Source organism: Phoxinus phoxinus (genome assembly GCF_949152265.1).
Source record: "Phoxinus phoxinus genome assembly, chromosome: 7".
NCBI classification, from domain to species: domain Eukaryota; kingdom Metazoa; phylum Chordata; class Actinopteri; order Cypriniformes; family Leuciscidae; genus Phoxinus; species Phoxinus phoxinus.
In genome coordinates, this window is record NC_136882.1 from 37,643,414 (window position 1) to 37,656,578 (window position 13,165).

General features: G+C 36.1%; 1 protein-coding gene across 8 annotated transcripts in view; it reads left to right on the plus strand.

Annotated features, from left to right (window-relative positions):
• The window catches only part of baz2bb (bromodomain adjacent to zinc finger domain, 2Bb), a 96,169-nt gene that overhangs the window by 72,603 nt on the left and 10,401 nt on the right, over positions 1-13,165 (plus strand). For 5 of the 8 annotated variants that reach the window (XM_079618689.1, XM_079618691.1, XM_079618692.1 and 2 more), the window contains 12 exons: positions 129-269; positions 535-789; positions 1,814-2,037; positions 3,618-3,692; positions 4,023-4,254; positions 5,161-5,223; positions 5,665-5,809; positions 7,794-8,347; positions 9,583-9,850; positions 10,888-11,043; positions 11,115-11,275; positions 12,205-12,497. In XM_079618689.1, the coding sequence (XP_079474815.1) occupies positions 129-269; positions 535-789; positions 1,814-2,037; positions 3,618-3,692; positions 4,023-4,254; positions 5,161-5,223; positions 5,665-5,809; positions 7,794-8,347; positions 9,583-9,850; positions 10,888-11,043; positions 11,115-11,275; positions 12,205-12,497 (2,567 nt within the window). The remainder of the gene's footprint in view (positions 1-128; positions 270-534; positions 790-1,813; positions 2,038-3,617; positions 3,693-4,022; positions 4,255-5,160; positions 5,224-5,664; positions 5,810-7,793; positions 8,348-9,582; positions 9,851-10,887; positions 11,044-11,114; positions 11,276-12,204; positions 12,498-13,165) is intronic. The other 3 variants (XM_079618694.1, XM_079618696.1, XM_079618695.1) reach the window with 1 other exon arrangement.

Consider the following 13,165-nt stretch of genomic DNA (forward strand, 5'->3'; position numbering starts at 1 on the left):
TCTCTCTTTCAATGTCTCTTTTCTCCTCTGATCATCCTTCCTCTCGATCACATAGACTATGAATGTGTGTGGATCAGTCTCCATGATGGCACACAAGGTTTGTTATCTCTTCAAACATGTTTCTGCAGGAGAAGGAGCGACTGAAAAAGGAGAAACGAGATGAGAAACGATTGAACAAGGAGCGCAAACTGGAGATCAGGCGGCTTGAGCTGGAAATGGCCAAAGAGCTGAACAAACCCACTGAAGACATGTGTCTGTCGGACCTGAAGGTGAATCACACACAAAAAAAACTTAGCCAATTTAAACATTAAGAGGGTAATTTCTGCATTATTTGTGTCATTAAACTTTAAGGAATCAGATTTTGGGTTTTCCTGTAGTTGACAATCAAATAGCATCCATCTATTGCCATATAAACCACATAGAAAGGTCCTAGCAGCCATCCAGCATACAAACAAAACAGATTCATAAAGCTATGCTTCAGAAGCTGAGTCTTGAGATGAATTATAAGTACTTTGTAATTTTGTGCATGTTCAGCCTCTGCCAGCGCTGTCACGGATCGCCGGTCTGGTGTTGCCGGGAGGATGTTTCTCAGACTGTCTAATGGTGATGCAGTTCCTGCGCTGTTTTGGAAAGGTCCTGGGGTTTGACCTCAGCGCTGACGTGCCGTCACTCGGCGTGCTGCAGGCAGGGCTGCTGAATGTGGGCGACAGCATGGGCTTCATCCAAGACCTGCTGGTGCGCATGCTGTCTGCGGCTGTGTGTGACCCGGGACTGCCTCCAGGACACAGGGTGAGAGGAGAGCTGCTATACTGTATGCTTGAATTTGTCTGGATTGCAGCTCTGATCACTGGGTATTGAATGAGTTCACATGTTTGCTGCACAATTGTTGTGTAATTTCAAGCATTTAAGCCTTCAGATGAAAAGATTTTTGAGATCATGAGAAACACACATTTATTTTGATTTAATTATGTATTTGTTTCATGTATTTGTTATTTGTATTTACCTTTTACGCAAAGGGGTAAATAAATATATACACTGTATATTAGTGTCGTCAAGCAATTAAAATTTTAAAAACTAATTTTTAAAAATAAAATAAAAACGGATGCCTTGTTAATTGCGTTAAACATTTTTAATGCGTTAAACTGCAAATAAATAAAATAAATTGCATGCGTTAACACGTTAATGTTGACAGCCCTAATATATTTACTTACTTACTTTAAAAAAGCAAAACAGTAATTGATGGAAATTGCCTGAAATTGAACTTTAAGTTGAATGTTTACAGCACTTAAGATGATAGTTTATTAAATATTTGTAATATATATATATTTCCAAGTCAAAGACAAACGGAGAACCATTTACTGTACCTTACACTTTAACAAATAGTCTTATATATTTTTTGATATATAGTAATTATATTAAATAACAATTTATTTTAAAATCTCCTCATGTTTACATGCATGTTAAAGTCTGTAGATTATGTCTGGTTCTCTCGTATTCCTCACTCACAATCAGTTCCTGCTGCTCTTCTTTAAGCATGGTTTTCTTTGTGGCTTCAAGCGCCATATCTCCAATAAAGAGCAAGAATTCAGTTCAGCCCCTCAGCAGATTTCCTGTGCTAATCTCACATGCGTTCACAGTCTTAATAAAAAGCCTTTTGCTCCCCCTAAGAAACTCCTAAATTAACCGACTTAACCGTGCCTTTCAATTACCATGATAATTCAATTCCCTTTCAACACTATCTTGCGGCCTTTGTCACACCAAATTCCTCATTGTATCACTTTGTTCTTTTGTTTGGGTGTTTTGAACATTTCAGGCAAAGACGGCTCTGGGAGACCATGTGACTAACATCGGCTTGAACCGGCACAATGTCTCTGAGGTGCTACAGATCTTTATGGAAGCTCACTGTGGACAGACTGAGCTAGCATCGCTGGCCGAGAGCTTGAAGACCAAAGCTTTCCAGGCCCACACACCCGCTCAGAAAGCCACTATACTGGCCTTCCTGGTCAACGAGCTGTCCTGCAGCAAGACTGTGGTCAGGTGCGCTCATCTCACTTCATTAGCTCTGCATGCTTATGGTTGAACTCAAGTGTAAAACTGATTGGTGTAGAAACAATTTTTCCTCATAAATTGCTAATATTTTTCAGAAATTATTGCATGAATTGACAAGTAACACTTGAAATTTCAACATGAAATTTACAAGTCGAAAGAACTTCAACCTTTCCCTTAATGTTTATTTGATTTGATTTGATTTTGATTTTGATTTTGATTTGATTTACTTTATTAATCCCCCAGGGGGAAATTCATAAATATGGTTAATATGGTTATTTGTGACCCTGCCTGGATCACAAAACCAGTCTGGAGTCGCACGGGTATATCTGTGGCAATAGCCAACAATAACCAAGAATTCAAGTATGGGTAAAAATTATCGCTTTTTTTTCTTTTATACCAAAAATCATTAGGATATTAAGTAAAGATCATGTTCCATGAAGATATTTTGTAAATTTCCTACCGTAAATATATAAAACATGTATTTTTGTGAGTGAATGCAGCACAATCGTGAACATAAATGCACAACTTTAAAGGAGATTTTCTCAATGTTTCGATTTTTTTTGCACCCTCAGATTCCAGATTTTCAATAGTTGTATCTCGGCCAAATATTGTCATATCCTAACAAACCACACATCAATGGAAAGCTTATTATTCAGCTTTCATATGATGTATAAATCTCAATTTCAGCCATGTGATTGGTTTTGTGGTCCAGGGTCACATTTGTGCATGTACAGTCTCCGCCAAATAGAGTGGATCTGTTCAGAAAACACTTCTTTGTAGTCCTGCCATTATTTCTGTGACTTGGCTACATCGCCATGTTAAATATTTGCATAATACGCACCTACTGGCTGCTTTGGCCCGCCATCAAACAGTTGATCAATAGACATTGTTGGACTTCCAATATCAACACCGTAGTTATCATACATATGATACTGTTTAAAGCTGCTTGTGAAGCCTGAGAAGCTGAAACCCAATTGTAAGCGGCGTTACATTTCCAACACACGGCCAATCACAACAGACTGGGCCAGCTGACCAATCAGAGCAGACTAGGCTTTTCAGAAAGGCTTTTTAAAGAGCTTTTGTGGTGTTTCAGGAAGATGGGGAAAAGAGATGCTGCCGCAATGTACAGTATAAGGAAAAATAATGTTGTTGTTTTTTTTTTACTTTAAATCATGTTCATATTTTCTATCAGACCCAAAAAATAAACTCTGATTCATGGGCACTTTAATATATACGTATAATAAAATAAAAAAAATCTTGTTTTAAATACAGATCTCCCAAAATGTAAAACAAATTTAATTTAATTTTTATTATTATGTAATTTTGCTTCCCGGTAAATTTGTCTTGATTTTTATACAAATTATGTATATGGTTTACTGGAAAATACTGAGTAAAAAAATGGTTATTAGAATATCAACCATTTTTTTTAATTTCCTATATATCATGATATACTACTATTACTGTGATATAAAATTACGATGTACGATTTTGGTCATACAGCCCAACTCTGTAGGTGCTTATAATTATGTTGTGTGTTTAATGCATACGATTTATTTTCTTTGTCACAGTGAGATTGACAAAAACATTGACAACATGACCAACCTGCGTCGAGACAAATGGGTGATCGAGGGGAACCTGCGAAAGTAAGACACTTGTTTACACCGATCACATACACACACGTATTTCCTTCCTCTGATAATCTAAAACACACACTATGGATCGCTATTAGCGTTCATGTAGTGGTCGCTAGTCTTCATGTGGTCCATAATATACAGTTCCCATTTTTTTATGATTTTTATTCATAAACCTATTCTGCTGCAGCGCTTTATTTATACAGAATAAAAACCTACACTTACCTGACATTTCAGTGATGCATTTTTTCTGTGTTCAGGAAATGCAAACCTAGTTATGATGTGATTATTATGTTTTGGTTAAATTGCAATGCATGCTTTATTTTGGCCGTTGTTTTACAGACTAAGGAGCATCTACGCTAAGAGGACGGGAAGGCGAGAAAGCAGTGTTGGAGGAGAGGAGGGTCAAGCCGCCGGTACGCCTGTGCACAGCCGTAAACGCAAGCGTAAAGGAGCGGAGAGTGATGACGATGATGAGGAAGATGATGACAGCGATGAACATGGAGAGGAGGATGAAGACGAAGATGATTTTGGTGGGAAGAAAGGGAAGAAAGCCGAGGCGTGTGAAGATGAGGTAGAGCGTGATCATTGTGTAAAAGTCATGTATAATGATCTGTCTTAGTTACCTTTAGATCAAATGCATGAATTGAATAATTGTATTGCTTGAATGCAATGTTAGTCACTTTAACGTTTGTGACCCTGGATCATAAAACCAGTCACGAGTCGCACGGGTATATCTGTGGCAATAGCCAACAACACATTGTACGGGTCAAAATCGATTTTTCTTTTATGCCCAAAATCATAAGGATATTAAGTAAAGATCATGTTCCATGAAGATATATCCTACCGTAAATATATAAAACATGTATTTTTGTGAGTGAATGCAGCACAATCGTGAACATAAATGCACAACTTTAAAGGAGATTTTCTCAATGTTTAGATTTTTTTTTGCACCCTCAGATTCCAGATTTTCATATAGTTGTATCTTGACCAAATAAGGTCATATCCTAACAAACCGCACATCAATGGAAAGCTTATTTATTCAGCTTCCAGATGATGTATAAATCTCAATTGGAAAAAAAGGGACCCATGTGACTGGTTTTTTAGTCCAGGGTCACATTTATGCATTTAGCAGATGCTTTTATCTAATGTAAATCTGTTTGATTTTAGAACTTCAGTTTCAGTAAATACCCTTTTTTCCACACTGGTTTTGAGCTCTAAAAGTTATACTATGTTTCCATAGAAAAAAAAGAGAGAAAAAAACTTTTAGACTCTTCATTGTCCTACACAATTTCTGAAGGCCCCCATATAGGCTAAGATATTTGCTCCAGTATTTCTGCTGTAATTAAAACAAAGCTTCTTGTTTTCGTTCTTTACCATTAACAGAAACCGCTGTTTTAGCAGCACTATGCTTGAGTAGCATGTCTGTTCTCAGTGTTGGTTGATTTGTCACGATATATTAAGAGCTGTTTTTTTGCAGGATGAAGCTGATCAATCCACGAGCATTGAGGAGCTGGAGAAACAGATTGAGAAGCTCAGCAAGGTAAATGAGCATCAGCAAGAGCTGATTTTTATATTGCAATGTGCTTAAGGGTAAAAAGTTAGAAAATATGTTTGAAATACATGAGCAGCGGTTAGTACACATCCCGACACCACCCACACTGCTGAGAGCGGCTATTGGATGAGTGTGCAAATGTGTGCTGCGCGCTTTATAGAACAAAGTTATTAAGAAAAAGAAAGCAACACACGACAGGCAAAATCTCATTAAATTAATTAAAAACAAATGTCCTCTACAGAGGACAAAAATGAATAGCTGGGTCTCAGGAGGATAACATGCCTATACTTGCTTTACCAAAATGTAGTATACTAAATGTGCTAACAGGACAGATCCACTTGCACCTTTCCAAACATAAAGCAAATATTTTGAGTAAAGAGAGAACAAATATTTTCCTGTCTTAACGATTTTGCCCTTGATTTCTTCCAGCAACAGACTCAGATCCGCCGGAAGCTGTTCGAGGCGTCTCACTCGCTGCGCTCGGTGATGTTCGGTCAGGACCGCTATAAGAGACGCTTCTGGGTTCTGCCGCAGTGTGGCGGCGTCTTTGTGGAGGGGCTGGAGAGTGGAGAGGGTGAGGATGACAGACTGAGATTATGATGTGAAGACTTAAGCCCCGTTCACACCGCCAGCGACTTTGTTGCTGTATGTCGCTAGTCTCTGTACTGTGAAGTCGCTTGTGGGCGTTGGTAGTGCTGTCGCTCTAATGTTATTGGTAGACTGCACGTCTGTCCATATCTATACTACAAAATACCATCACAAGTGATATACAACTATATCATTTTAATTTGACTAGGAATTATGCTCAAAAGAAACGGTATGCTGTTGGGAGAGTGTTTTTATATTACCACAACAGTGTTCAGTGGATTAAATCATTTACTAGATTACCAATCGATCAATCAACAAATTAAACTCACTCATACTGTCATAAATTACTAAAACGTCATTCGAATTTGACAAATAATACATTTTCTTGTCCCTAATAGTCAACATAATGCAGGAGAAACTGTACAATGAACTGCAGCAGAGCTAAACTTGCATCATAAAACTACAACACTTGAACTATAAATGCATGAATTAAACTCTCTGAGACTGTCGACGGTTTCTTTTCCATGCATCATTTTATTATATCCGTAAATGTGGTTACAGTCTAATCATATAAAACAGTGAAATCGCCCTCAAGCTCTTCTATCTTGCCTGCACTCGAGACGGTGACGTAACGTAAGCTCGACGGAAAGTCGTCTTTCCTATTGGTTGTCGCTCGCGAAAATCACTTTTCATTTGCATAAAGTTAAAATTTCTGAACTTTTGCCGCTTGTCTCCTGTCGCTTGACACGCCCACATTCTGTCGCCAACGGTCACGGTCGCTCGTTCGCCGGAAGTCGCCAGCGCTCCATTGAAATGAATGGGATCGTGTCGCTTTGTCGCTGCGTGTCGCTGGCGGTGTGAACGGGGCTTAAGGACTGATCCCTCAGTTACAAGCTTACAGGAAACACCCTGGAAAAGACAGAAAATGGGTGGAATAGTTCACACAAAATTAAATTAGTAATAAAAATGTTTTATTGTAAACTCTTTTCTATTTGAATATATAGTAAAATGTTATTTATTCATTTGAAATTTTCAGCATCATTACTCATGTAATGTCACATGATCCTTCAGAAATCATTCTAATATGATGATTTGCAGATGTTGAAAACGGTTGTGTGCAATTTATTTTTCAGTACTGAAGTATCTAAGTACTTTATTGTCATTGTGTAGCACAATGAAATTACTCTTGTGGCAACACCAAAGGTGCATTTAAAAAGATCAAGAGAAAAATATCAATTTAAAATAAAACAGCACAAGTAGCTAACAATACATGTACGGTACTAAGATACAAATTAATAAATAAATTCAAGATTAAATGTTAATAAATATAAATAATTAGCGTAACAATATAATAAATAAATGCAATATAAAAGCTAAGAAACTGAATCATAATACAATATATTTTTAAATTGCTCAGAATATTGTCAAAATGCCATATCCATTGTTAATGCAAGGGTACCAACACTATTATTATTGCACAGGAGGTTCAGGATTCTTTGATGAATAGAAAGTTCAAAAGAACAGCATTATCTGAAATAGAAAGCTTTTGTAACATTGTCTTTACTGTCACTTTTGATCACTTTAATGCATCCTTGCTGAATAAAAGTATTAATTTTTGACCCCCCCTAAAAAATGTTACAAAAGATTTCTATTTCAGATAATGCTGTTCTTTTGAACTTTCTATTCATACACATACATACATGCATACATACATACATACATACATACATACATACATACATACATACATACATACATATAAGCAATATTATATTATGCAAGAAATATATAAGCAATGTTTAAGCACTATATAAAATATTTTATTATTTCCCCTTTTTTTCAGTTTTGGAGGGAAGATCTTGACTTTTTCTTTACAGTTTTTTATTATTATTTATGTCTTAAGAAATATGATGTTATTGGAACTAACTGTTGTAGAAATGTGCTGCTGCTGATATCATGTGTTCCTTCAGGTCCAGTGGAGTTGCAGAGAGAGCGTGAGAGGTTGAAGAGCGCTCACCTCGTCCAGGTGAAAGTGGAGCCGGCTGAGGAACCTGATGGGAAATACGGCTCCGCTGAGGTGAAGCGTGAGCTCCCGCAGGATCTAGATTCACTAAACCTCTTCCTACAGAAACCTGGCTCCTTCTCCAAGCTCAGCAAGCTGTTGGAAGTGGCCAAGATGTCCTCCGAGGTCTCTCGCCGCCAAAATGGCAGTCCAAAACAGAAGAATACATTAACCAGCATCCCTGATCCTGATCACCCCTGTGTTCTCAACAACACCTACCTCACTAATGCCCAGCAGCAGATCCGCAACGACCAGCTCTACAAGGTCCTGACCGAGAGGAACGCTCATTGGTTCAGTCTTCTGCCACGCTCTCCATGTGACGCCTCATCTCTGACTGAAGCTCCACATTCAGCGCCGTCATCTTCCTCACCACAAACGTCCAATGGCAGAGCCCGATCCCCGTTTGCCTCCTGTCCGTCCAGCACTGCGGGAATCAATAACTTTTCATTAGCAGCACTGCGGGTATGATCGTGTGGACCAGGGATTCACAAACCTTTTTTTTTTTGGTCTAATTTTAAGTTAATATTTAGATAAAATATTAATATAAAATTATATTTTTTTAGTAAGCGTTTTATTTAGATTTATTTGTTATTTTTATAGAGCTGCACATTCAGGTGAAACTCGAAAAATTTGAATATCTTGAAAAGGTTTTCTGTAAGCCATAATCATCAAAATAATAACAAATAAAGGCTTGAAATATCTCACTTTGCATGTAATGAGTCTATATAATATATTAGTTTCACCTTTTAAGTTGAATTACTGAAATAAATTTGCACGATATTCAAATTTTTCGAGTTTCACCTGTAAATAACTTATAGTAATAATAATAATAACATAACATTGTTTTAACTATAAAACTATTTAACTATAAAAATTATAATTATATTATTATGTAAATATATCACTTTTGTAAATAACAATTGTTTTTAGTAATTATATTTTACACTGCAAGTTACAATACTAATATTAATATCTTAAATTCTTCAGTTTCAAGCATTCAAATCCTAAAGCTTTTATTTAGGCTTATTATTATTATTATATTGTTTCAGCTAATTATAAAAATTAACATTATTTCATTTATTATGTAAATAGATTACTGTTGTAAATGAACATTTATGAAGTTCCTAACGGATAAATAAAGTTCATTGAATTGAATTGAATTGTCCTGTAAAATATATATATTTTTATATTTGATCATTTACTAATTTGATTTTGTTTTACACTGAAAGTTACAATACTAATATTTACGTCAATGCTATACAATACAATACTAATATTTATGATACTTAATTCCCTTTTTAAACGTTCAAGTCCTAAAAATTGCCAGTAAAACGTTGTAAACTTCTGTCCACATAAATGCTGGAAATTACGTTAATGTAAATAAAGTAATCCTAGCGCAAACTCCCAAACTGCACATATACTTATTTAAATCACAGCCTTTTGATTTGATAATTAAACTACACTAAGTTGCATTTTCAGTTTTATCTCAATTATTTCTGCAGCCACATTTATTTATTAAACGTTAATGCATGTACAGTACTTGTACTTACTGTAGTAATAACAGTAAATGTTGCGCTCCAGCTGCATTCCCTCATGAAGCTCCCGGGGTTAGCGAAGCCCTCATTTGGGAAACCCTGGTAGGAAAACTGTTTTTGTGTTTGTGCTCTTTGACTATAACAGCTCTTCTGTGTTTGCAGATGAAGTCTGGCGTGCCCGTAATAGATCTGCCGTTCTATGCTTGGTCCAATGGGAATCTGAGTCCAAATGTGACGTTCTCTGGGATTTCCATGGCCCAGATTCTCAGTGGCGCTCCCCCGCTCTCAGAGGGCAACGCAACCGTCAGTGAGAGCACCAGTAAAAGCAGTTCCCCAGAGTCTCCAGTGGAGAAAGCTCTCTCCACATCCTCACCTGCGGTCGAGGTGGCTAGAAATCAGGATTACCCATCACCTGCACCTATTCCTGAAGGTGTGTTATTAAGAGTTTTATTATTATTATATTTTATTCGTGTATGATTTACTTTTTTGAATCAGTTGAAAGTTTCTTTGACTGAATCGATACAAAGTTCTGATTGAAGGTTCATTTACATCATCATTTCAAAATTTATGATATGATATATGAAAAATAGCACCTTTTGAACATCTTAAGTATTTTAGTAAAAATATGTTATATAAAAAAAAAAATTTGAAAGATGAATTTGAAAAACTTTTAAGATGAATTACTGAAATAAATGAACCTTTGCTCGATATTCATATTTTTTGAGTTTCACCTGTATGTACATTTATATATATATATAAAAATATATATATATATATATATATATATACAGTGTAATTTTTTTACACTACAATTTACAAATTTTGGCTCAGTAAGATTTTATAGTTTTTGAAATAAGCCTCTTATTCTAAAATATTATTACAATTTAAATAACTGTTTCCTATTGTATTATATTTTAAAATGTAATATATTCCTGTGATCAAAGCTGAATTTTCAGCTTCATTACTCCAGTCTTCAGTGTCACATGATCCTTCAGAAATCATTCTAATATGATGATCTGCTCAAGATACATTGCTTATTATTATCAATGTTGAAAACTGTTTTTGTGGAAACCGTGAATTTTTTTTCATGCATTCTTTAATGTTAAGAAAGTTCAAAAGAACAGCGTTATTTGTAACAGAAATATTGGTAACATTATAAATGTCTTTACTGTCACATTTGATCATTTTAATGCATCTTACTAAATAAAAGTATTCCCAAAATAAATTACTGACCCCAAATATTTTAATGGTAGTGTATTATAAATTATTAATATATAATATTTTATTTTTGTATTATAACATTATTAGAATTCTTAAATCTACTTTTTTAATTACAATGACTGTTTGATACTCTACTTGAAATAATCATAAGAAACACAATGAAAAATCTGTATATTTACGTTTTTACATTCAGATGTATGTGCATGTGGCCCAGTAAACCTGTGTAAATGCATTTTTGTGTTGTAGAGATGTTGACTGGCTGGTGGAAGGTGACGGACATTGAGGAGTTACGATCCATAGAGAAAGCATGCCATTCCCGAGGGATCCGAGAGAAACAGCTCCAGAAACAGCTGCAGAAACACATGGATTACATCGGCCAGGTCTGCAGCAGGAACAGAGATGGTAGGTGATGCTCAGCGTGTCTGTTTGCAGTGCTTTGAGTGCAGCGCTCTGAGTCTGTGCTCTGTGTCCAGTCACTGTAATCGACGTCTCTGAGCTGGAGGAGAACCAGGTCTCTGAGGACACCGTCCAGAGCTGGTGTGTGGAGGAACAGGCCATGGACATGGACATCGGCGTCCTGCAACAGGTCGAGGAACTGGAACACAAAGTCACTTCAGCCAGTCTGCAGGTTAAGGTACTTTTTGGACATCTTTTGTTGTCTATGCATATAAGAGGATTCACATTTTAACCCTGTAAAGCCTACTGTATCATATTTGATATGCAAATTTTGGCCTCTAAATGATCAACATGATCATAACTTTGCTAAAACACAGTCTACTACATGCTTCTGTCGTCTGATTGGTAGTGTGCATGCTTTTTTTATAAAGTAAAATGCCTTTTAGTATAATTTATGGATTTTTATAAAGTAAATGTAAGAATAACTTTAAATGGTCAGTAATATTTCAAGATGAACACTTATTTGACTGAAGCAACGTTCTTTACTTTCTTTTTTTTTTTTTTTTTAGAAAAATCATGTTCAAATATGTAAAATATGATCCATCAGGCTTTTAAGGAATGTTTATTCTCTAAATTATCATTGCATTGCATTGCATTATATGTTTTAAAACTAAAAGTTTTGATCATTAAAGACATTATTGGGAGATATAGAGTGACAACTGACATTCATATGCATTAAATGTTAGTATCTGCTATACTGTTATAAAGATCTCATTGATTTACTTTACAAACGATCAGAATTTAAATCTTTTTTGCCATATAAATATAAGCAACTGCACCAAACTGCATATTTTAAAAATTATATATATATAAATTTTTTTATATATATATATTTTTTTTTAAGTATGAGTTTCATATTCTCATTATATCGTACTATATGAGCCATAAAAGCCTGATGCATCAAATATGATGCTCAACAAAAAACATGCGTGCATATTTTAGATTATTTAAAAAAAAAAAATTCTAAAGGTTCAATAAACTGTTCCATTTAAAAAATGAAAAAATTATTCAGATTATTATGTTATATGTCAGGCTTTACAGTGTCTGTGTTCTGAACTGCAGTACATACAGTAAAAACGATATGAAAGCATTATGTTTGTTTCACAGGGCTGGATGCATCCAGTTCCACAGTCACAAAGTGAAGACCTGGTCTATCACGAGCACAAACCTGTCGTGGACAACTGCACAGAAAGAAGCGACAAGTCGGACTGTGGCATCGTGCGTCATGTGAACAATCCTCTGGATATGGCAGTGACGCGTCTGGCAGAGCTGGAGAGGAACATTGAGCGAAGGTATCTGAAGAGCCCTTTAAGCAGCACCATTCAGATCAGACTGGATAACGTGGGCACGGTCTCAGTACCGGCGCCTGCGCCATCACCTGCTAGAGCTGATGGTGACGGGTAGGTCATCCAGATTCATGCCAGTTCCTCACTCGCTTCCTCTCTGGAGTCTGCCTCTCTTCATGCTTTACTCTCGCTGTGTGCATCTGTGGGTTTATGGCTGTGGCGTCTACTTCTCATTTACATAGCAACATGAAGCATGGGCATGAGGCACTGTCACAATAACCACAGCCTCATTATAACCCGTCATCTGCTTTACACGAACACGTGCTTCTTGAAAAGGCTTCCACAAAAAGGGTACTAAATACAGCCTGAAACTCAAATAAAATAATAATAACAATAATAACTTCAATTAATTATTTTAGTTTATTATTATTTTCTATTTATAATAATAGTTGTTGTTAATTATAAATATTGTTTACCTATTTTAAAGCTGCAGTCCGTCGTTTTTCCTCTTTGTCGCCATCTCTGTTAGAAATCTGCAATTGCAGTTATTCGCGGAATTATTAACTGTGCGTGGGTAGTAAATCGGCATGAAACAGCGCGGATGAACACAATGTATTGAGGCTGTCGCGTCGCTGTGGATACTGTACTGTCATCAGCAATGTCAGAGTATACCTTTTGAAAGTGTCAACATTAGAATTTTCATCGGAAAATGTCATCTGAACAAGTAAGTAACATTCACTTTTGTTCTGACCAAATTCGGGGGGTGGGGGGAAGCATTGCAG